This window comes from Eschscholzia californica, unplaced genomic scaffold (genome assembly GCF_041429995.1).
Source record: "Eschscholzia californica isolate CP2 unplaced genomic scaffold, dmEscCali1.0.p SCAF_2, whole genome shotgun sequence".
Taxonomy (NCBI): domain Eukaryota; kingdom Viridiplantae; phylum Streptophyta; class Magnoliopsida; order Ranunculales; family Papaveraceae; genus Eschscholzia; species Eschscholzia californica.
In genome coordinates this window covers 311,269-333,867 of record NW_028238309.1, presented here as the reverse complement: position 1 = coordinate 333,867, position 22,599 = coordinate 311,269, and the positions used below count along the sequence as shown (strand labels likewise).

Sequence of the window (22,599 nt, the reverse complement as noted above, 5' to 3'; positions counted from 1 at the left end):
GACTTGAAGCGCTTTCTAAAACGAAAGAATATTAGCAGTAGTCAAGAAGGTTGGTCGGTAAAATCCTACAACAGTTGCCCCTGACTGTATCAAGGGTGGTGGTGGTGGTCGGGATTAGAATGGGACTCTTCAATTTTAGTTAGTTTCCTTTCCTTATTCGGTCAGGCAGGACGCCGATAGTTTCTCTCACCAAAGTAATATAAGTAGTATAAACAAACAAAACTAGTTCCTCCTCCTCCTCCTTCATAAAACTAGTACTAGTTTAACTCTCTCTCTCAAAAAATCCTCAATTTCTCAACAAACTTTAATTTGCCCTAACTAAAACTTGTATTGGACATCAATTTGAACCTGGCTAGCTAGGGTTTCTCGTTGCTTGAAATTATGGAACCTCCGGTAATTACACCTCAGGAAGTAGTGGAATCATTGATGAATGATGGTACAATTGATGCTATAAGATTGAAGATTATCAAAAAATTGAAAGATAATGTAAGTATTTCTCTCAACACTTTCACTAATGTTCGTAGGGTTTTCCCCAATATTTCAGAAATTTTAAGACCTTCTACAAAATACAATTAGTTAACTTTGATTCTTGTTTAATGGGAAATTTATGTTTTTTTATTCCTAATTTTGGAAGAAAAACTGTGGGTTTCTATCAGAAATTCTTACCCTTTCTTATCTCTTGATGAACCCACACTGCAAAAATCAAAGCTTTTACAGGAATAATTTAGGGTTTAGGCACAACTTTGGCATGTGTAAAAGGAATGTGATCACCAGGAATAACAATCCTGTAATGTGCATCGCGGTAATTGCAACACCTAACCGTATTATATTTGGTTTGGTTAGGAATATGATTCATATTCCTTTGGATTTGGGAATTCTCCCTTGGGAAGGAATAGCACTCCTCCTCGGAATTTGGATCCTGATGCATTCCCGTGTACAAAACACCATATTGGGATGCAATTTCTGGTAATCGCAATATATTTCCGTGTTCCAAACATGGCCTAACTGATTTCATCGTTGTGGTGTTACAGGAGGAGCTAAAGAATAATACACTCAAAATGGTGAAGGAGAGTGAGGTTCTTAATACCCCTGGTGCAGAAAAACTGACCAAGAGGGAAATGCTCGATGGGCTTCGGCAAGAGCTTGAGTAAGTAGCTTGTTTTCTTCTTCTTTCTTGATTGTGAGCCTCAAGTTTATCAGAGGATACTAGATGAAACCAACAAGTTTAAGAAATTAGTTTAACTTTAGCAGCAAACACTAATACTATGTATTCATCAAGAGTTTGCTTTCTTCTTTAATTGTCTTTTTTATTTTCTGATGGGTCGAAAGAATGGTAGGAGATTCAAAGCGGATGCCAATAAAATCACTAGTTGCACTTATTTACGAAACCAAGTTTAAGCTTAGAAGAGCTACTAAGTACATATATATTTGATAGTGGTCGTCGAAAGATAGACTATTTCATCGACTTAAGTTAATTTGTGCAGATGTTTATAGTAATACACAATTTTGTTTTGCCAAGTATCTTTCGTCTGGCTTTGTTTATCTTTCTCCTTTAAGTGGATAAGTTTTCTTAATATTTCTAGTGACATGCAGAACTTCTGTCCTTGAGAAGGCTTCTAAATCGATTTGGGAGTTGATTTTGGACAATGATGGCTTAGGGAAGGAAATTAATGAAACTGTTGAGCGAGTTTTCTGCCGATTAAGTGGACGTGAACCTCCATTATTTCCTCCAAACAGCGAAACCGTACCACAAAATGGAGAGGATATGGAGAAAGAAAAGGAGAAATTGGTTTCTTCAATGAAGAAGAAAAAGAGGAAATTGAAGAAGAGAAGCTTCAGTGAGATGAGCGTACAAGATGGAACAAGTGAAGTTGCAAATGGTTCTCCGTCAATACCCAAGGATCCTGGTAAAGTGCCTTATTTCAGTCCCAAGACATGATGTACTCTCGACACCGTTATCTTTTTATTTAGCGGTCGATTTAAAATACCAGCTTTGATTAGAAAACGCGCTTCTCATCATTCTTTGTTTGATAATTTGAGTTTCTTTTCGTTTTTTTCTTTGTTTCAGATACAAAAAGAAGAAATGCATTTAAAAGTGCTAACATGGATTCTGAACCATTGAGGTGCAGAAGGACAGATGGAAGAAGCTGGCGATGTCCGAACGAGATTGTAGAAGGCCTGAAGTTCTGTCAGAAACACTTGAGCAGAGGTCGTGCTCTGTCGAAGAAGTCTATTAAGATTACATCTAAAACAACCAAATCCAAAGCTATGAAGTCGTCGATTACTAAAAAGGAATCAAACAATGACATCTCCGCTTCAGACCCAGATGAAGATGGCAAGAAAATTTCCCCAAAAGCGGATCAGTCCCCTACTCGTAAGAGTAGAGTAGAAGAGTCGTCATGAGATTTGAGGACTACTTCTGTGATCAGTTGGCGACTGACCAGCCCAAAGCAGCAGACAGAAGAAGAGTTCGATTGGATTTAGCCGAGATATCTTATAAAGTTCTCCTATCTAACAAATTTTGCCAAAACCGGTGTCATGACCTAATAACTAGGGTTAGTTCTCTGCTAGATTTCATCCTTTTGGTGAAGTGGCATCACCTAATAAACAGTGCATTTATTTTTTTGGTGAAGTGGCATCACCTAATAAACAGTGCATTTATTTATCTGGTTAATATGGTGTTGTTACATTATGTTAATTACCCAAACTGTTATCAAAGGTGTCTTCAGTATTTGTTCATTCAGGTTCTCTCCCTATATACATATACAGGAGAGAGAGAGATGAGCAAGAGATGGTGGTGAATATGGCGATGAAGATGAAAGGGGTGTTTCTGCAAAAGAAAGACAGGAGGGTTTCAAAATGAATGGCACCATCCCTTAGTATATCAGCAAGAACAATTTTCACCATCATCGTGGCCAAGCTGAATTAGTCTCCTAAAACCCATAAATATCAACTTCATTGTAATGGAACTGTTTTACAAACTCAATTGCCAAAATTACCAGCCAAATACATTCTGAAAGCAGTCTTCCCAGTTTAAGCAAAAAAAATCAAATTTTAACTAACTAAACTCGTTACAGTCAAAGATGCGAATTAACGTCTTCACAAACCCCAGGTAGTGATGTTCGGCAATAGAGACTTTTTAATTTTCGCAGTAAACAGAATACGGCATCTGACTAGAGGTTCTAAGTGATTGTTTTTTTACCAATCTTTTTTTTTTTTGTTGAGATCATTTACAGAGGTAAAACTAAATCAAGCATCAATGAAGCGGATGTCGAAAGTGTTGGGGTGAATTTGCCAGACATTTAGGGATGCATATTCCTCTAAACACTCCTTCAGCTGGACTTCGCTGTATCCCTGAATATAAACAAGCATTTCAAACATCAGAATTTAAATGAAGCTGAAGTATCAAGAAATCACAGATCATACATTATGAGTTTGAATGTAGATTATGTGTCGTTTAAGATCCGTAATTGTTGTCCACTGATAATCGTTCCTCCCCAATTACAATAACTATACTTGGGGTTGTTCATATTGGGTCATGGGCCAAGAAGCGACTTGGAAGTACTAGCCAGGGCGTGTTTTTAGCTAAAATCTGAACAGGTATAATCAGAAGTCTGGTCATGGTTTGTGAACTAACCTTTCTGGAAATCCAGTTAAGTGCATCAGCATAGTTCACGTTCATCTTGTTCATCCTAGCAGCTTCGTCTCGCAAAATTGAATAGATATCAGAGATTGCATCCAGACCAGATTTCTGGCGATCATCGGAATACAGAGAGAACTTTGACATCTGCATTAATCTCAACGCCTCGTCAACATCACTCTGAGCTAGGACTTCTGAGAACCTGAGCCTTGCTAGTGCCTACAAACACAACATATAATACGTATCTATGAATGACTTCACTACAACAATCGGGTAGACCAAATAACAGACAGTAAAAATTCTTGGGGAGAAAAGAAAATCAGAGACTTACAGTGGAAAGTCGTATAATGCTGAGTAAGGTTCGTATAGTGGTGTAGGAGTGAGGGGCATTTGATTTAGCCTCTTCTTGTCGAATGTTGGAGTAAACACTGGCAATATATTCCTCCAACTCCTTTGGAACATGAGGGGAGATTTTTCTCGCTGTTGAAATATATGCCCTGGTAACCAATGTAAGGAGGAAAAAAATTAAATCTTCTTTATATCCTTCTATACTAAAACCACTGTAGTGTAGGATAACAAAAGCTAGCCTTCTGAACTCCTTTAAATTCAGATTTAGAGAATTACCTAAGAACCGATGCATCTAGTGGAGCAAACCCCAGAGCAGGAGGTTCTTTATTCTGGTGCACGTAGACGACATGCCTTGCCATTTCAAGGTCACTATCCATGTCAGCTCTATCTAGGATTAGCCATAGGAGATCAAAACGTGATAGGAGTGCCGGAGGAAGATTAATATTCTCTGCTGGAGTTCTTCGTAGATCATATCTTCCCCTTCAAACAAAACAAAAAAGAGATGTACTTAGTTTCAGCTAAAATAGTAATCTAATTCCAGGGCGGTATGACTTCAACAGAGTAAAACTCACAATAAAGAGGGTTTAGTAACTTAGTTCTTTATATATATATATATATATATATATATATATATGAATTACTAATTTATCAAAGTTGGTTGGTACCAGGCCGGATTTGCAGCTGCAAGAACTGCCGTCCTTGCGTTGAGAGAAGTGGTGATTCCAGCCTTTGCAATGCTGACAGTTTGTTGTTCCATTACTTCATGGATTGCAGTTCGATCAGATTCTTCCATCTTGTCAAACTCATCGATAGCACATATACCCATGTCTGCAAGGACCTGCAACCAAGAAATCGATCTTATTTAATCATATGCATGACCCATAGGAAATGGAATAAAAAAGCTTACACATTATTTCAATCATTGCATTCCTAGCAAACATTTGGATGTTAAAAATAATCCTTAGGATACAAAAACTAATCTAGTACATGACCATGCATGACAACCACATTGTTTACACATTTTTTACATACACAACAAAAGCAATTTATCGTGATTGCGTACAAGTAAAAAGCTTTGCACAAATAAAGCTAAAATTAGGTTTATACGCAGCCACAAGACAGTTGTAAGCATGTTTAGGAAGGACTCTAAAAATGGATTAAAAGTGGGAACCATAACTAACGTCATTATAACTGACAACCAAGTTTACGTTCTCACCAGTGCTCCTCCTTCAAGAACCATCTCATTCGTGACAGAGTCCTTCATGACAGCAGCAGTTAGACCGACCCCGCTGCTTCCTTTTCCGGTGGTGTAGACTCCCCTTGGTGCGACATTGATTATGTGCTTGAGAAGTTGACTTTTTGCAACACCAGGATCTCCCATCAAACAAATATGTAAGTCCCCTCTTATCTGCAGTGCATTTCATATAACAATATCAATCTAATGAAACTTAGTAGATCCTGGCATAGGAAAGAAAATTAAAAGAAAAACACAGACAGTTGCGGATTTTCCTTCTTCCCAGGCCAAAAGAGATAGAACAAAAAATAAATAATGAATGAACTGCAAATAATTGGGCTCAGAGAGGTGAGAATTTTACATTCCACAGTTATTTCAGCTTGGTTCTGTATCCACTTTCATACAAGGGCTCCATTTACGTCAAAGGTCCTAAAACAATTCTATCTAACAAAGAAGAAGGAAGAAGGTTTCCATGTATAAGTCCATACTCCACATATGGCCATGCACAATCCCGTTTGAACCTAATGATAAACTATAACTAATGACTGGGCTAGCAAGTGCACAACAAAGACGATAGGCCCCAAGCTCAGCTGGCAGACAAATTAAAAAACCTTTAAATGTACACCAGAAATCTAGACAACATTCTGTCCAATCACAATTATATTTGAAGAGAATGAACTTAGCTTGTGATGGTTAATCATATAACGACTAATCAGTTGTGCTCTGAATTTACCTTCATTCCATCTTTTAATTGCCTATGTGGAGCACCAACAAGGAGAAGAAGCAGAGCCTTCTTTACATCCTCGTGTCCAAAAATTTCAGGAGCGAGAGATCGTGCTAATTTATTATAGATGTCACTATCTTCGGCCAGACGCGCAATTTGCTCCTCCTCCTCTCCTCCTAACTTGTACCTGTATAAATTTATAAAAAATTCATAGATAATATTAATAATTTGCGCCTTGGTAAGGAGTAAATGGTACATTCATGGTCAAGGTACAGACGTGATGAATGAGCTGAGGATTAGAAATTAAAATGACCAACTTTTTTACAATGTACTTCATAAAATAAAACCACAAATACCACCAAAATAATATTCAAACGATTCATTGTTCAGTGATTATTCACATGAGAAACTCTTTCCGTATAAATCCACAAAAGGTGCATGATTGCATTTTCAATAAACGAAAAATAGCAAAGCATCAGAAATAAATGTCTCTGTGCATCTCTAGCACATCCATTCCCTATTTGTTAAATTATTTGAAGCAATACTTGGTATTCATGGCCCAGTGGATGTTCTGAAAATAATAGACCACTTACTCCTCATATTTTTTCTTGAAGTGGGTAACAGACATGGCTTCCAAATAAGTATCTGCGACCAAGCCTGCTCGCATTGCTCTGAATCCAGTGTAAGGAATAGGAAGAAAAATCCCTGATATCTCAACAATATCTCCCGGGGCAACCTGACCAAGCCCAGATGTTAGACAAGCAAGCAAGGTGAAAAATATAAAATATACAGGAGGAATCATAACTAGACTAACTAAGAATAGAAGAAGTCAATTCTTTATTGCTCTAATGAGAAGGCAGACTAGTCTACTTCAACATCAAAGTAACACCTACTGCAAATATCTATATCAAATTCAAGCGCAAGTTAATTTATGGGCCACTCAAGTCCACGGCTTTTAGTTTCAGTGAAGAACGAATACTGAAAAAAAATGGTTTTCCAATACATTATTGGTAGTTTGATTGACCTATATTTTTCAGGGAAAGAGGAGAATGTGCTTGGGAATTTTTTTTTATCAAAGACGAGTTTTCTCAAAAAATTGGTCTTGCCCCCCTTTAGAAGTTTTCTTATTTGAGAATGTCTTTTCCTTTTCTTCAAGTTGCAATTGGGCAATCCTATGAAATATTAAAGAATTAAAATTGTCACTTTCGAACCCATGATACATCGATGTTGGAAGTTGTTCAGATAAAAGCAGCTTTCTCAAATATTATACGAAACTGAAATCAAGAAAATTAACTAACCGTCCTAGTGAGCTCTCCTCTGAGATGAACAGTCATTGTTCTTGGAATATGACCCTTAGGAACATGCTCTGATAATTCCTGGATCTTTGCCTACAATCATATCGCATAATTATTAAAACCCAGGAAGTATATTATATGCCATACACAACCATATAGGATCAAATAAAAAACTTATTGAAGTTATAGGTGGAGAATGAACTGATTACTTCTTGAAACTTCAGAAACTTTGAAGCTCTAAGCTGAAGTATGAGGTTCCCTTTCGCATTGTTTAATTTACAACGTTGAGATGGACACTCGAATAGAGGCATGAATACCCGAGCAGTTACTTCCTAATATTAAACGAGTTAAGGAAAAATATCTGTAAGTTGGATAAAAATATAAACAAATTGATATTCTTTTGAACATTATAAAATTGACGTGTCCATGAAGTTAGTTACCTGATAAATTTCGAAACCACACTCTTCGCATGTATAAACAGCAACTTGCATCAAAGGCTTGACATCCGAACAACGTGTTACAATGCCTGAAATCCTTACAAGCTGGCCAATATAAGATGCTTTAACCTCTCTTATAGTAAATGGTCGCTCCTTAGAGGATGCTTTGATATACACTTCACTGCATTTCATGGGAAGACACATCGAAGAAGAAGAAGAAGAAGAAGAAGAAGATAATCAATGATGGGTACAATAAAATGTTAGCTTTATCGAGTTAAAACAACGGGTAAAGGATGCTTGTCCAGGAAAACGGAAAAACTTTTCAGGGTTCTAGTTAGTCAAGCTAAAACAATCTAATCTAGAACAGGAATATAATCATACTCAAGGTTGATTTCGCAAATGAACTTACTAGAAACGCTTAATCTCCTTTGGCATCCTCTGGCGATTATCAGAAACATCGGCATTCTCCATGCTGTCATCCGTTCTCTGGGCCATGAGTATATCATGATCATCATCTATGTATGGTTCAGTCGGTTCCGGAATGATATCATCAATAGCATCAGCAAAGATATTGAGATACCGACGGGTATTTTCAGTTACCCGTCTGAGAAACCCCTCATCCGAGTCCTTGTACTAATCAAACATAACAAGAACAAAACAAGAATCTGGAAATTAGGGTTTTGTACCCAGAAAGAGGGAAAACATTTGAGGGAAAGGTAAACGAGTGAGACTTACGTTAAATATGTCTTCGAGGTCGATTTGAATTGACTTTAATTTACGATTTGCAACATCTTGCTGAGATCAATGGAATCAAGTCACCAAAGAAAAAGAATTAGGGTTTTTTTTTTTTTGGTTTATGTTTTGTTTGGGTAAATTGGAGTAGATTAGGTCAAGATAGAAACTTACAAGGATGTTCATGTACTTGGCTTCAGCATGAGCGTCGGCGAAGTTTGTAAGGAAATCCCTGGCGAGATCTGTTAATGGGGCAAACGTATGTTAAAGTTACAAAGATATGAGAGAGAGGGAGAAAGAGTTAGGGTTTTTACCTTTGTCTTGGTCGAAGTTGAAATCAGCCATGATTTTGTTCTTGTTGTGAGAGACTGACTGTGGGTATGAGTTAGAGAGAGAAAATAGGGGGGGGGGAGATAGAAGAAAGGGGTGAGTCTAGGTTGAAGAAATGGGGGAAAGGGTTTTGCGCGGGAAAATAAAAATGAGAACTTAGTTATGGCGGGAAAATGAGTGTTGATAATATAAGCTGCTGTCGAACGCGTAATCAGTATACTCGTAGATCTGGACCGTTGTTTTGTAAAGAATTTTAGGGTGGAAAAATGCAAAAAAATAAAAAATAAAGAAAGTGTGGCTGCTGGGATTCGAGCCCAGGTCTCCACGGCCACAACGTGGAATTCTCACCACTAAACTACAGCCACTTTTGGTGATAGGCTCCTGATCGAATTACATTTCTTACTTGGCATGCTCGTCCCTTTTGTTGCTGCAAGCCGAGCCATGTTTTTTCACTTTGGGCAAAGATTTCACATACTAAATAAAGTCCAAGTGAAAAGAAAACTAGACAGGCCCAAAACCAAGATTGTTTATGTTTCCAAGTAGACTTTGTTGAGAAGACTCCACGGTCGGTGACGAGTAAAACACTAGAATCTCGATCCCCTGCTTAACCTGAAACCTCTCAAACTACTGAATAAAAAACGACCATCAGGGATATTTTCGAGTCAGGATAGAAAGAGGACAAGAGTGACTGCTCTAATAAGCTTAGAACCTTTCGAGAAAACTTCCTGACTTTAAATGTCTAAATAATATAATCTAGTTTCATAAGGTAAAATTTTAGTCATAGATATAAGAAGAAAGACATCTCACATAAACTATTCGAATTTCGTGCGATTACAATATTGGCAAAATTCTGTAAAAATTCAAAAGCAATTTTATTCAATTGCCTTTCTTGTTACATAAACCTTTGGAGGAAACCTTTATGTAGGTCACCCCAAACATATGAACTTGTTTTGCATTTTGAGAACATATGTTGTTTTGGCCTTGATTAAATTTCTCACCTCTTGTAGTATAGAATTGGAATTGCTCCAACTTCCTCGCATAGATCACACCAAGTTACCCCAAAGTATATTTTAAACAAGTCAAATTTGAAACTCCGATCGTCATCTAATCAAAAGGAGATTACGTCTCATTTATCTGAACTCATTATTATTTTTTGTTTCTCTAATTCATGGTCTTTCTTGTTTATGCTTTGTGCCAATCTTAATGGACCCAGGGTTGGTGAATGATGAAATACTTGGAATTATAAAACTATACAACCTTTATCTAGATATACATGTCAATAGATAATGCTGATAGGTATAAAAAAAATATCAGCAAATTAATATTACTCATTTTGTTTGTTAACTTTGGAGATATTATATTGATAAAACAATTATTCTGGTTGAATCAATGAATCCTAACAAATTATGGTATTTATCAAATTACATACACAACCAAGAACAATGGGGCGGACCCGGGCCAAAAGTCGTCAAAACAGTTGTTTTGAGCTCATGACATAATCAAGGGTCTCCTGTTTGGATTTTGTTTGCCAAGACTTCCAATATGTTTGGGCCGACCTAGACGAAGTATTGCCAATTTACCCTAAATAATGTCGTTTTTATTTCGAAATATTGTAAATATTCTCACCATTAAATCAATAACAAAAAGATCTTCCTATATTATAAAAACATAAAAACCACACTCCAAATCAAACCACACATTTATTTAGGGTTAATTTTCATTGTCAATATGTTACAAATACATAACAATAGAAGACTAGCGTACAAGAATATTCAAAGCATTTCTTACAAATTGTTACTTTCCTACAATTAAAAATCAAAATATCTCATGAAGATTCCATGTCATAAACTGCCATATATTCCCCTAATTCAGGCTCTAATTAGGATCAAATTTCAAGAAGATCTCTTCTACCCTTAATTCTTGATACTTATCTTGAGAATGAAAGATTATAGATAACTTCAAAAAGGAAAAATGAATACCTAATTCCCCTTTTTTTTATTATTCTTGTCTATAAAAACCCTTTTCAATCTTGTCTATAAAAACCAAGAGATGTCCTCTCCTTTTCCCCTTCCCATAATTCTTGAACCCTTTCCTGGCTTTGGGATATCTGCTTTTTCTCTGTCTGTTGTTCTTGATCCTCTCTTCGCATTTTTCACATAAAAGTCCCATTTTTATCTTATTTGTTGAAATATTTACGTGGGATTCATTTCGATCTGTGGATTTGTGATAAAGGGTCTATTAATTTTCGATGAATTTCGACTTATTTCAGTTGGAATCTAATCTCTAGTCTTTATGAACTATTCTGTTCTCTTGAGGAGATTTCTTCTTCTCCAATCTTTCTCTGTGGTTTTTTTGTACTGGTTTTATGTGTTTTCCTGAGCTAGCTAAGCTACTTCTCTCCAATCTCATCTTTGCCTAACCTAATTGATCCAAATCAAAAATCTTCCCAATACTAACAAGAGATCTAAATCATTTTTTTTTTTGTATCGAAAAAGATGTCTTTGGTGCATCAAATTAGCTCTGGTTCAGAAGGAGATCATGCAAAATATGAGATTCTTAATGACAAGAAAAAGAGAAGGATGATTTCTAATCGGGAATCGGCGAGGCGATCAAGGATGAAGAAACAAAATCACTTGGATGATTTATTAAACCAAGTAGTCAAATTGCAGAAAGAAAACGAGGAAACATCGAAACGTATTAATATCATTACAGAGAATTACAACAATGTAGAAACAGAGAACAAGATTCTGAGAGCTGAAATTGATGAACTAACTAAGAGATTACAGTCTCTGAATTCGTTTCTTCGTATCATCGAGGAGATCAATGGGGTTTCTATCGATATCCCCGAAATACCTGATCCATTATTGAAGCCATGGCATTTACCTTACACAACTCAGTCAATCATGGGTGTCTCTGCTTCTTCAGGATTTTAGTCATTAGATTAAGTTTGTTAATGGTTAATCGAGTTTTAATTAGTATATATTTGGTCTCTAAACATGTTGTTCTTTAATGGGTAGTAGTTAAATTTCATTTTGTTCTGAACTAATTTACAGTATTTCTCATATAGGAATCAAAATTCTCATTCTGTTTTTTTGGAATTCTGATCTCTGATTGATAGGTGTAATGGTTGTGGACATTGGTAGACATTAACAACATCTGTGTTATTTATTGGGGACACTTAAAACGTCTCTAAACGTCTGTGTTATTCGTTTAAGATATTTTAGATACCTTAAAATGTCGGTATTATTCGTGTGGGAAATTTCAAACGTCTCCCAATGTTTGTTTTATTCGTTTGAGACACTTCCAACGTCTATGTTGTTGGTTTAGGACACTAAATCATAGACATCTCAAGACGGATTGTTTCATAGATATTTTAGTGTAATTCAGGGAGCTTCTTGAGAGAATGTCTTGATATGTCAGACATTTTGTCCATGAACCTATCCACTGCCCCCCTTAATCTGTTCTTATAAACTGGGTTAATTGTCTAAGATAAGAACACAAACTTCCATTAACAAATCTACATGTTTACTATCCAACAGGAAAACCACACTTTCATACATAAAGGTTCTTGTTCAAGAACTTGACACGCTAAAATACGAAGAACTAGTTCAAAACAGATAACATTTAGATTCTACCTTGGCTCATGTTCCAGAATTGAACCTCAAATTCAAGAACATGGAGGAATGTCGTTTCCGCTTTAGCCCGGACATCATCTGTCGCCTTGTCCAAACATCGAGTTGCAATGCCTTGAAGGGTGTGACAGTACTTGCCGAAACCCTCGTTGCCCCATCTCTTGCAAGTATCTATAAGCTCTGCTGGGGTTTTAGAATCATCTTCTAGGCAGGTGGAGAAGCTTCGTTGATAAACTGCTTCGATCGCCCAAAACGCTGTAATAACAACTGCGTAATCGACTTCAGGGCCCATTAAGCTTTCCAGAAACCTAATAATGGATAAAAGTTGGTCAGACTTGAAAAACTTTAGGTTGCAGTGTGAAGTTGACTCCGCTGGACCTGAATCACGTCACTGATCAATCGTTCAAACGAGTCACAAAAACAAAATTTCTAAACTCAGTGACCTGGAGTCAGCTTTCAGTTTCGACCTAAGCAAAAGAGTTTGGTATGGTGGTATTTTGAGACCCCATGACCGTGACGCCGAGTGACCATGATGCCCGAGGGACCATGACGCCCGAGTTCAGATTTTAGTTTCGAGACTGGTGGTGCAGTGGGTTTTCCCGTTGTCAATCCAGGTTTCAGTTTCGAGACTGGTGGTGTAGTGGGTTTTCCCGCTGTCAGATCCCCTTGCGGTCCGGCCCCCAGACAGGAGAGAGCTGGACTCAGATTTCAGTTTCGAGACTGGTGGTCGGTTCAGATTTCAGTTTTGAGACTGGTGGTGCAGTGGGTTTTCCCGCTGTCAATCCAGGTTTCAGTTTCGAGAATGGTGGTGTAGTGGGTTTTCCCGCTGTCCGATCCCCTTGCGGTCCGGCCCCCAGACAGGAGAGAGCTGGATTCAGATTTCAGTTTCGAGACTGGTGGTGTAGTGGGTTTTCCCGCGGTCCGGCCCCCAGACAGGAGAGAGCGACCTGGAGTCAGATTTCAGCTCTGACGACCTAGGAGTAGTGGGGTCATGGGAGCCCCTGGACGTCCGGGTCCGAACAGTCCGGGACTAGAGCCGTCCAGCCCGGTCCGGTGACGATATCAGAATCCAATGTCAACCCAAATTAGTCATACAAGTCCAACAATAACAAATATTATCGATTTGGATTGGAGCCCATTCATTAATAATTGTCTCAAAAAGAAACAGTACCTACTTTTAGAATGACCTAGAATTTGCAATAAGGAATTTAAGACATGAAATTATTTACCTGCAATATTGTTGGTTAGTTTGATGAGGAGAAATGGTAGAAAGATGAATATCCCATTTGGAAGCTTCATTCTTGAACCAGGTTAATTCATCAGACAGTGAACCCATTCCTCCTAAAATCACTTCCATATCATCATCAATGTCATCATGTGATGATGAAGAAGAAGAAGCCGCCTTTATCAAAACACTAGCCACAAATGGAACAAAATTTCTAACAAAAATGTAATCTTGCCCCTGCCAATATCAAAACCAAATCTCAAAATCTTAACTATGGAACAAGATGTAAACACAAATGAGGGGGTTTAGTTTAGGGTTTGAGTGATAATATTACAAGCCATCGTTTGAAGGAGGAAAGATCAATTGTGCCATCTTTGATACTGAGGATGAAAGGATGTTTGGTTGCTGCTAGGTACATCAGATTGTGCTTCTTTAACCATGACTCTATTGCTCCATCCATTTCCTCTCTCTCTCTCTCTCTCTCTCTCTCTCTCTCTATTCTCTTTCTCTCTAGAATTGTTTGCAGTAAGGAGGAATGAAGTAGTAGTAATAGTGCCACAATGAGGAAAAAGAAGATGTTTGAGTGTCAACTCTTATTGATTAACACGTCTTCATCAGAGTCGTTTATGTAGCCTTTTTAGGTTAATTTTGTTGGCCTGTCGGTTATCTAAATAGCACAAGTGTAGGTAGAATTGTGTTGTGAAGAGAACAAGTTTTAGACCATTGGATTAACACGTCTTCATCAGTCTTTTTTATTCAAAAAGAAAATAATGTATAAATAAATAATTAGATTGCTTTAGACCCTTAGTTTCTCTAAGGTTTAAATTCTGCAGCTATCGTACTTATCACGTCGTATTGATGTATCAATGCTTTGTCATGACTATTCCAGTCAATATAAAAAGAAGAAAAACAAGAATACTCAAACTTGTTATGAACTATAATACTATCTCAAGCTAAGTCATATAATGTCTTCACTTTCCTCTCTTTTCATTCCAATAATGCATTTCCCTCGTTACATCCCTCTAGCTACTAAACCCCACCATGGCAGCACCGTTCTGATAACCCCTCTGTCCTGCTGCTATATTCGCTTCCCAAGTTGCGATTCCGACCCAACCTGCAAGCGACCAGGTAGATTAACATGAGAACCACTTTTCGTATGGCATAATCACGAGAATAGGTTCCAAGACGAAAATACTTTAACATAACCATGAAACTGGAAATGTTAAATAGCACCTAAAAGACGACTTCAACACAATTCACTCATTTTCATAATTTGCACTAACCATCTCCGTTACTTCTTTACTCTTTACCATTCACTCATTTTCATAATTTGCAAAGTGAAACTATCATATGCTATTTGAGTATAGAAGACCATTATCCTTCGGAGAAGAAATTAAGGAATCATTTAACACATTAATGTTGGTCCTCAAAACGACCTTTTAAGAAAATAGTGGTTGAAGCAATTTAAGAGATCGAAGAAAAACTTGATATATTCCGAGTTCTTCTTATGAAACTCTCAAACAGCATACAATTCCAACCATACGAATACAGCTTCTTGCCAACCCTACTTCGGTTGGGTGGTAAAATGTGTATCTCTTCATTGCAGAGACCAGAATTCGAATCTTACTGATCCATAAAACTTGTTGATTAACAAGTTGTTTCAATAAAAAAATTCCATATAATTATGTAATTTCACTTACCTAATCTGAGATTCTGAATCACGGGTAAACATTACAGGATGCTCCGCTTGCGTAGCTCTGCAACTATTGATGAACCAAGTTTTGCTTGAGTTATTCTCCAGTGTTGGCCTATCTGAGCAAAAGCTTGATATTGTTTGCCCCGCTGATATATTACTCATTGACCTCGCAAAAGTCAGACTAGGTCTCTGGAACGAGCCTACAAGGAAGGAAGCTAATGTCAATACCACCACCTTGAAAGACAAGAAAAGAATAAGAGAAAGAAAGAACAGAAGAAACTCTGTCGAGACATAAAATGAATACAAGTGTATAACACATATACCTCGTGAAGTGTTACTCTTATGCCGAGAGACCCTGATTTGAAGAATCAGGTTTGGGAGAGTATTCATGCCTATTCCTGTTATTCAGAGAAGAAAGTTCATTGACAAGTTACTAAGAAAATGACATGAAAAAGCTTCCTTTTTTGAAAGAATGTAAACATGAAAGAAAATAAATTTAGTTCGAGATTCCACATACAAAAAACAGAACCAAAACTGAATGCATTTAAATTAAAAACGCTTACTTTTGATATGATTTGATAAGTGACAGTGGTCTCTTGTAACTATCGTCCTTCTGTTGGGGTTTTGATTTTGTCGCGCCTCTTGATTCAGGTTTCCAGCAAGCTTTGGTAAGAGACTGACCTAATAAATCAGCAATATCAGTTGCCATTGAAGCAGCCTTCTGAGCATAAGGGAATGTCTCCTCCTTAAAGTGGCATGACAGCCATAGATACATAGACAAAACTTGATGTTTAGTCTCGAGATCCAATAATTCTGAATCATTACGAGCAGAACACTTGGGCATTCCCATTGCTATACTAACAGGAAGATTCTGACTGTACGATGAAGCAAATTTCAGGAGATGGTACATAGCTTTTGGATCTCTAATGTTTACTGGAGCAAAGCAAAAGTTAAAACGGTCTTCGAGAGACAACCCTGGAACTTTCTCCAACATCTTGGCAACCTTCTTTATATGGTCATGTCGACATAAGAAATAAGAACCATCGAGACGGCAGTTCTCACCAAACTTCTCCAGTAGCTGGCAGAAGGTAATATTTGGGAGCTTCCCTGCAAATAACTCAACCTGCTCATAGAAAGGAAACAAACCCACTTTCTTAACTTCATCGAAAGGTTGCTTCAAACACTCAATCAAGTAATCCAGATCATCAAGATGTAAGGTTGTAGCGAGTCCATCAGGATAACGGCTTCCCCTTCGGCCTGCTCTTCCAGCTATTTGCTTCACCTGTGTCGCTGGAACTGGCACAATCTTGTCACCATTATACTTTGAGAGACTATAAAATACCACCCTTCTAATATTCAAATTCAACCCCATTCCCACTGCATCACTTGCAACCAAAACATCAAATTCATTATCTTGTTCATTAAATAAATTAGCTTGATGCCGCCTCGTCTCTGGTGGTAAAGCACCATAAATAACACAACACCTGTGTTTGGTGAACTTCTCAATCGCCATCTTTACCTCGAATATCTCTCTTCTTGAGAAGGCCACAATACAATCTCCTGCCCGGACATTTTTAAGATCCCCCAATAGGGTCTTCGCTTCTACAACAAGAGGCTTAAACCTTTCATAGTGGTTTTCAATCAACTCATCTCCAGTTTCCGAACAAATTTTTCGAACAATTCTCAGAACACTAGGGTCACCACAAAGATGTATCTCGTCAGCCTTCAATCCAAGCAGAGCCCTGGTCCATGCATAACCTCTACACGTGTCAGCCATCATCTGGATTTCATCAATAACAGCCACCTCATATAATTCATCTGTAGAAACCATTTCGACGGTACAAGCAATATGGTTTGAAAATGGAACATTCTTCTTTTCTTGCCCCGTATGGAGACTACAATAAACTCCAAGTGCATTTACCCTATCAAAAACTTCCATAGCTAAAAGCCTCAGAGGACTACAGTAAATACCTTTCTTTGCCTCCATATATCGCTGCAAGGCGTTATAGGTTTTACCACTATTTGTCGGCCCACAATGGTAAACGATTTTTCGTTTCATAGCCCTTGCAAACGGAAACCAGGTCTGGGGCTTTGTCAAATCAGCAGATTCAACTATTCCCTGAAACCTCTTGATCTCATCTGGAAAATGTTCCAAGCAAAATTCGACAAAAATAGGGAAAAGAAACTTATCTGCCTCTACACATGGACCAATTGAAACAAGGTAATTCGAAACATCAAGAGGTGACTTCTTTATGAAGAAAGATCGGAACTTGTGAGCAGCCGTAGGGAAAAATGATAAACCAATATAAATTGCAAGAGCCTGGTTTGAAGCCCATCCTGACTTAGCGAATGATCGAAAAATTTCAGCTAAAACTTCACAGTCAGCTTGTGTTTTCCTCGCACCCATTTCAACATTTCGAAGCTCTTGATACAATTCAACCGGATCACGAATACCCACATTATTGAAGTTATTAGTGTCTAAAGAAGTATTATCAGACGTTGGCGTCTCCGCATTATCCACTAAATCATGTAAACTATTATCATCATCTTTATAATCAAAGACACCACCATCATCTTCATCATTGCCACTTTCAACCTCAGTTGAGTAAGGTTTCAAATGGGTAAGATTAAAAACCCTAAATTTATTACCCTGTGACCCTGTTTGTGAGTTTATCAAACCAGATACATTTTGATAAAGTATGGGTAAACCCAAATTTTCAAAAAATGAGCTTTTTCGAGAACTTAAAGACCGACTTGGTAGAGAAAACCTAACCCTAGTAACATTTCTTATAGATGAATAGATTCGGCATAGATAAGTTGGAGTTCCTTTCACCATTTTACTCAACGAGAACTGAATATCATACAAATATGGGCATGAAAAAAAACGATTGGGAAGTAAAAGATTGAGGATGGATGGATAAATTAGGGCAACCAACCGGGTCAATAACACAACATGGGCATATCCATTAATCAGAACTTCAGTAAAATGGAAGAACTTGAAAACAATAAAATGGAAGAAGTTCAGTAAAACCTACCTCTGTGAGACATCTCTTTGCCCTAACTAATCAGAACGAGAGGGGAAAAAAAGCCCCAGGATCGGTCGGTCGGGTTCATTTCATTTGTTAAAGAGAATGCACTTGAAATACATATTAACTACAAGAATGCCATTGTGGTGGTCCACCACCGCCACGCTGCTACTTTTCGCGGCAAAAAAATCTATATAACAAAACACAATGTTTTGTGCTGACTGGGACAAACCAAATACAAATCTCAGCCGTCTGTTGCGATTTTGATAAGATCCACACCCTTTGATCTATTACCCACCCTAAAAATAAGAAGTTTAATCACCCACTAAATGCAATAAGGTAAATAAAACCGTTAATGTGGACCGTCTGATATGATCAACCGTGATCGTCAGCTTTCGGGCGTTATTCCCCTTACTCACCCACTTTCTTCGCGCCAGTTACCAGTCTTTTTTTTTTTTTTTTTTGTTGAAACGCGCCAGTTACCAGTCTCTTCTTCCATCTCTTCATCTCTTCGTTACAGAAGTTAAGCGTTATAAACTCTTCCTTATCTCTTCGACAAAACTGAAAAAATCATTCAACACTTCTGAAATTTTCATGAGAGAAGAACTCAAGCTTAAAATTGAACAAATTTTGACCCCTCCCCAAATCTTCATTGGAGAAGAAATCAAGCTTAGAATTGAAGAAATTTTCACCCCTCCCCAAATCTTTATGGGAAAAGAAATCAAGATTCAAATCTTCATAGGAGAAGAAATCAAGCTTCATGGCTGAAATTTTCAGCAAAAAATCAAGCTTCGTCAAATATTCATGCCGCCCCAAATCTTTATGGAAGAAGAAATCAAGCTTCATGGTAAAAAATTTCAAGCTTCTCAATCACATAACAGAAAATCTGGGTAAATTTTTTCGTTTAGCTCTCTATAAATCTGGGTAAATCACTCCCCAATTTCCCTCAATCTTCAACATCAATCTTTGGGGGTTAATTATCAGGTAATATATAGGGTGTGTTCTGATAATGTTAAGTTCCAAGTTTTTATTAGTTTGATCAATTTCAAGTTCTGCCTGGATTACTTTACTTTAGGATCTTAATTGTTGTTCAGTCATCTATTTGGGGGGCTTTGTTTAACTGTTGTTTGATAATCTATTTGGGGGAATTTGTTTAACTGTTGTTTGATCATCTATTTGGGGGTTTTGTTTCAATTCATGAGTTGCTGTGGGAAATTGGGTTTTGCTTGAATGATTATTTGATTTTGTAGGTAATAGTAGTGATGTCTTCTAGAGATTTTGTTGCTTTTTGGATTACAGTTTCTACTTTCTGTTATATTAATACTTTATACTATTTTTCAATTTTGTTGTCTGTTCTATAGGTCAAGTCATCTACTTTCTGTTTTTCAGCGGCATCATCGTGTGCTTCATCCGCATCCATCAGTCATCCCCAACTGTTAATAGTCCACCATCTCCTTCTTTGTTAACATCGTCTTCGATATCTGTCCATCTTCGCCATCATCATGTGATGCATCAATTTAGTTTTCATTCAATCTCCTTCCAATGAAATAGTTTAGTTATTATCGACTAATTTAGATCAGTGAGAAGGCAGACATTCTTCACAAGACACATTCTTTGGTTCTAGGTCGACTCAAGGAATTTCGATTTCAAGTAAGTTCTATTTGAATTTCTTCTTTCTTGTTTGATAAAATCCTCATGACTCAAAATTTATGCTTCAGTTTTGTTCGATTAGTAGTTTATTCTATGTATTTCAAGTTCTACTTAGGTTTATATCTCTTTCTCTTTCTTTCTCTCTGTATTTTTTGTTCTTTACATGTTTGTGGTTTTAGTTTTGACTCAAAGATATATTATTTTGTTTCTAACTTCATTAGGTTTTTTATCCAAAAGAAGAGGAAAAAAAGCAATCAATCCTATTGTATGTTATTTTCCGTACATCAACTGTTTGGTAGAAGGTCTCCCGTTAATTTCTGTAATGGCCTTCCAACCGTATGATAAAATCTCTAAGTCAAAATTTATACAGTTCAAGGCTTTCTATGGCAATGTTTTGCATTCGTGGATTTCTTTACCATTTTCGAGTTTAAGCGAATCCATGTATTAACGAGCAATCATAAAAGGATAGAAAATGCGATTTATGGTTTTTGTTCATTATTCGTTTTCTTTTTTCACGAAACCATAAGCTCGTATGTTTTTTATTCTTTTCTCTTTGTTTGTATCCATAGATAACCATTGTGTGTTTTATTGCCCAGGATCATTAAAGAATCACGGTCGACTTCATGCCAGCTCTTCAGTAATGGGAATACAACAATTATCGGTCTTTAATAGGGGATGAGCTCGAAAGACTCTTCTTGTAGGTACATCTCTTACCCAAACTGTTGGTGTGCACTCATTGTAGCCTGTTTTGAATTCTTGAGCAGTGACTCAATTTTTGTTGCATATGTTTTATATATTTTTCAAAGTTGATGTAGCTGCAGCAGACATTACTTTCTTGGTTATTTCTTGCTAGATTGTTCCAGTTGTTGCTGTATCGTCTTATGTAATTTGGTGATGTATTACAAATATGAGTATAAACTGAGGTGTAATATTGTTTCTACGTTCAGATGAGTATTAGTTGATGTGTGAACTATTTCTTCTCCTGAGATTGCATATTTTGGTATAGTAAAAGATCACTTTTTGCAAGGAAGACCAGAAGTATGAATCCATGTTTATTGAGCTGGCTAAAGATTGAAAATCTTACGATCTGGAAAAGCGTACATATTTTTTAACCCATGGAACCAAAGTACCTTACCTCTCCATGTATATTGTTTCTTTAATTTCTTAATTTGTTTGTCTCCCGTTTGAGTTTACCAAGTTTTTTTTTTTTTATCATACACTTGGTAAGAAATAACTTGCTTAATCTTAGGAGTATTCAGCCCAGACTTCTTTTTCATAGCTTTATGTATATTGGGTTCAGGGTTCAATACATATATATATATATGTGTGTGTGTGTATAACTAGATGTCCATTTGCAGCTAAACCTTCCTCATCCTCTGTGATACCACATCATTGTTAGAGTATGTGATCTCAAATGTCTCAATGTAATCTTAGCTGTATGTAATTTACCATCATTAAATGCTTTCGGGTGATTTTGTTTCCTTCTTTCTTTTATTTCTGGCCAGATTCAAACAACAATTCATTGGTTCAAGCTTATACTCAAGTCATGATTTGGACAAAGAGCTAAATCATTTGAAGGGTGTGCTTGAGGTTAAGTTACGTAAATTATCGGTAAAAAGCATTTTAAGTTAAGATGGAGAGGATCCATGCTTAAGACTCAAACTCTTTTCTATGCTAAGGTGGTGAATGATATTGGAGATATTTATTATATGATGAAACAATATTGATAAGTGAAATCATTTAATATATTTTCATGCGACTTAGTTTAATGACAGCCTACATGGTGAGCACGAAAAAAAATTTCCCTTGAAGACCCAAAGGTTAAGTTATTCCAAGGAATCGCCAAACTCTGATTTTCCCATAACATTCCTCTTAATGTAATGGTACAAAATGTAATAGGGAATAAAAAGGCGTCTCTTTATTCTGGTTAAAATACTAACATGTTATAGAATTCTTCATATGCAGGCTCTGGTTGAGATAATAACAAGTGAAGAATACTAGCAGTCATTTTAATACGTCTTTTAGTTATGTGTTGATGATTTAGTTTTTCCTTTTTCTTCCCATTTGAGAGGGCTGGAACAATTTGGTAGGTTTGCACTTCAAGAATTACTAAATCTAAAAGTATTTCAAAGTTATTTACTAATCCAAGTATCCATACTGCAAGCTATAAGTCATTTTGCGACTAAGCTTAATATTTTTTGTATTGAGTGACATCATCTTAGACGAAATTCAAGACCTCCATGGTTGATGTGTTCTTACATCTTCTATCAATTGATTAGTTAAACTAAACAGACAAAACTAGCTTTGCTTGTTGCTTTTACTTTACCAATTATAGGATAGAAAGAACCTACAGTATCTCTTCCCTAGCTATCATTGGAGTATGATACAATTTCTTTGTTATTGTCATATAATGTTTCAAATGCATCAAATACTTGGTGAAAGCACCCGTGCCGGAGGCACGGGTTATGCCTAGTGTAGTATAAAGAAGGATTTTTGAGTCAACAGTCCAAAATCTGGGGTGTAAACCCAAAAAAAATCCACTCTTACCCAAAAATTAGTTGCAGGTCCAAATGTCAGTTTTTTTTTTTTTATTCCCCTCTTGCCCTTAGACGGGACATGCTGACGTTTTC

The 22,599-nt window shown here is 36.9% G+C and overlaps 4 protein-coding genes, 1 long non-coding RNA gene, 1 other non-coding gene and 1 pseudogene across 9 annotated transcripts; 3 read left to right on the top strand and 4 right to left on the bottom strand.

The window, feature by feature from the left end:
- The first annotated feature begins 92 nt into the window (after positions 1-92).
- LOC147554885 (uncharacterized) lies at positions 93-4,576 on the top strand. Of its 2 annotated transcripts, none has more exons than XM_086659912.1 (5): positions 93-486; positions 1,032-1,147; positions 1,594-1,907; positions 2,069-2,555; positions 2,745-4,576. In XM_086659912.1, the coding sequence occupies exons 1-4, from the start codon at positions 382-384 to the stop codon at positions 2,401-2,403; spliced, it is 870 nt and encodes a 289-aa protein (XP_086516038.1). In that variant the 5' UTR covers positions 93-381; the 3' UTR covers positions 2,404-2,555; positions 2,745-4,576. The 2 variants fall into 2 exon arrangements, with proteins under 2 accessions (XP_086516038.1, XP_086516037.1); XM_086659911.1 differs by lacking the exon at positions 2,745-4,576 and adding an exon at positions 2,654-2,739 and having other exon boundaries at positions 2,069-2,610.
- PRL (Minichromosome maintenance (MCM2/3/5) family protein) lies at positions 2,926-9,103 on the bottom strand. Its single transcript, XM_086659909.1, has 15 exons — positions 8,725-9,103; positions 8,585-8,652; positions 8,414-8,473; positions 8,088-8,311; positions 7,682-7,859; positions 7,451-7,573; positions 7,245-7,334; positions 6,540-6,682; positions 5,956-6,133; positions 5,205-5,396; positions 4,654-4,826; positions 4,265-4,468; positions 3,972-4,137; positions 3,638-3,859; positions 2,926-3,354 (listed from the first exon to the last, which is right to left on the bottom strand). Exons 1-15 carry the CDS (start codon positions 8,753-8,755, stop codon positions 3,250-3,252), a joined length of 2,157 nt encoding a protein of 718 aa, XP_086516035.1. The 5' UTR covers positions 8,756-9,103; the 3' UTR covers positions 2,926-3,249.
- Positions 9,034-9,105, bottom strand: TRNAH-GUG (transfer RNA histidin (anticodon GUG)). The gene has a single exon. It is a non-coding gene; the product is annotated as a tRNA-His (tRNA).
- Positions 9,106-11,235: 2,130 nt separating this feature from the next.
- Positions 11,236-11,673, top strand: LOC147554882 (bZIP transcription factor 53 pseudogene; annotated as a pseudogene).
- Positions 11,674-12,220: 547 nt separating this feature from the next.
- LOC147554881 (heme oxygenase-like, multi-helical) lies at positions 12,221-14,285 on the bottom strand. Its single transcript, XM_086659922.1, has 3 exons — positions 13,932-14,285; positions 13,602-13,834; positions 12,221-12,680 (listed from the first exon to the last, which is right to left on the bottom strand). Exons 1-3 carry the CDS (start codon positions 14,055-14,057, stop codon positions 12,365-12,367), a joined length of 675 nt encoding a protein of 224 aa, XP_086516048.1. The 5' UTR covers positions 14,058-14,285; the 3' UTR covers positions 12,221-12,364.
- A 126-nt stretch (positions 14,286-14,411) lies between these two features.
- On the bottom strand, positions 14,412-18,506 carry LOC147554880 (DExH-box ATP-dependent RNA helicase DExH18, mitochondrial-like). 2 transcript variants are annotated; one of them, XR_015234337.1, is made up of 4 exons: positions 15,857-18,506; positions 15,617-15,691; positions 15,298-15,493; positions 14,412-14,711 (listed from the first exon to the last, which is right to left on the bottom strand). XR_015234337.1 is itself a non-coding variant. In XM_086659920.1 (3 exons), exons 1-2 carry the CDS (start codon positions 18,127-18,129, stop codon positions 15,634-15,636), a joined length of 2,331 nt encoding a protein of 776 aa, XP_086516046.1. In that variant the 5' UTR covers positions 18,130-18,506; the 3' UTR covers positions 15,072-15,493; positions 15,617-15,633. The 2 variants fall into 2 exon arrangements, 1 of the variants encoding a protein (XP_086516046.1); XM_086659920.1 differs by lacking the exon at positions 14,412-14,711 and having other exon boundaries at positions 15,072-15,493.
- Positions 18,507-18,754: 248 nt separating this feature from the next.
- Positions 18,755-21,737, top strand: LOC147554879 (uncharacterized). Of its 2 annotated transcripts, XR_015234336.1 has the most exons (4): positions 18,755-19,303; positions 19,681-19,969; positions 20,566-20,670; positions 21,475-21,737. It is a non-coding gene; the product is annotated as an uncharacterized LOC147554879 (long non-coding RNA). The 2 variants fall into 2 exon arrangements; XR_015234335.1 differs by lacking the exon at positions 21,475-21,737 and having other exon boundaries at positions 18,766-19,303; positions 20,566-20,915.
- Positions 21,738-22,599: the final 862 nt, after the last annotated feature.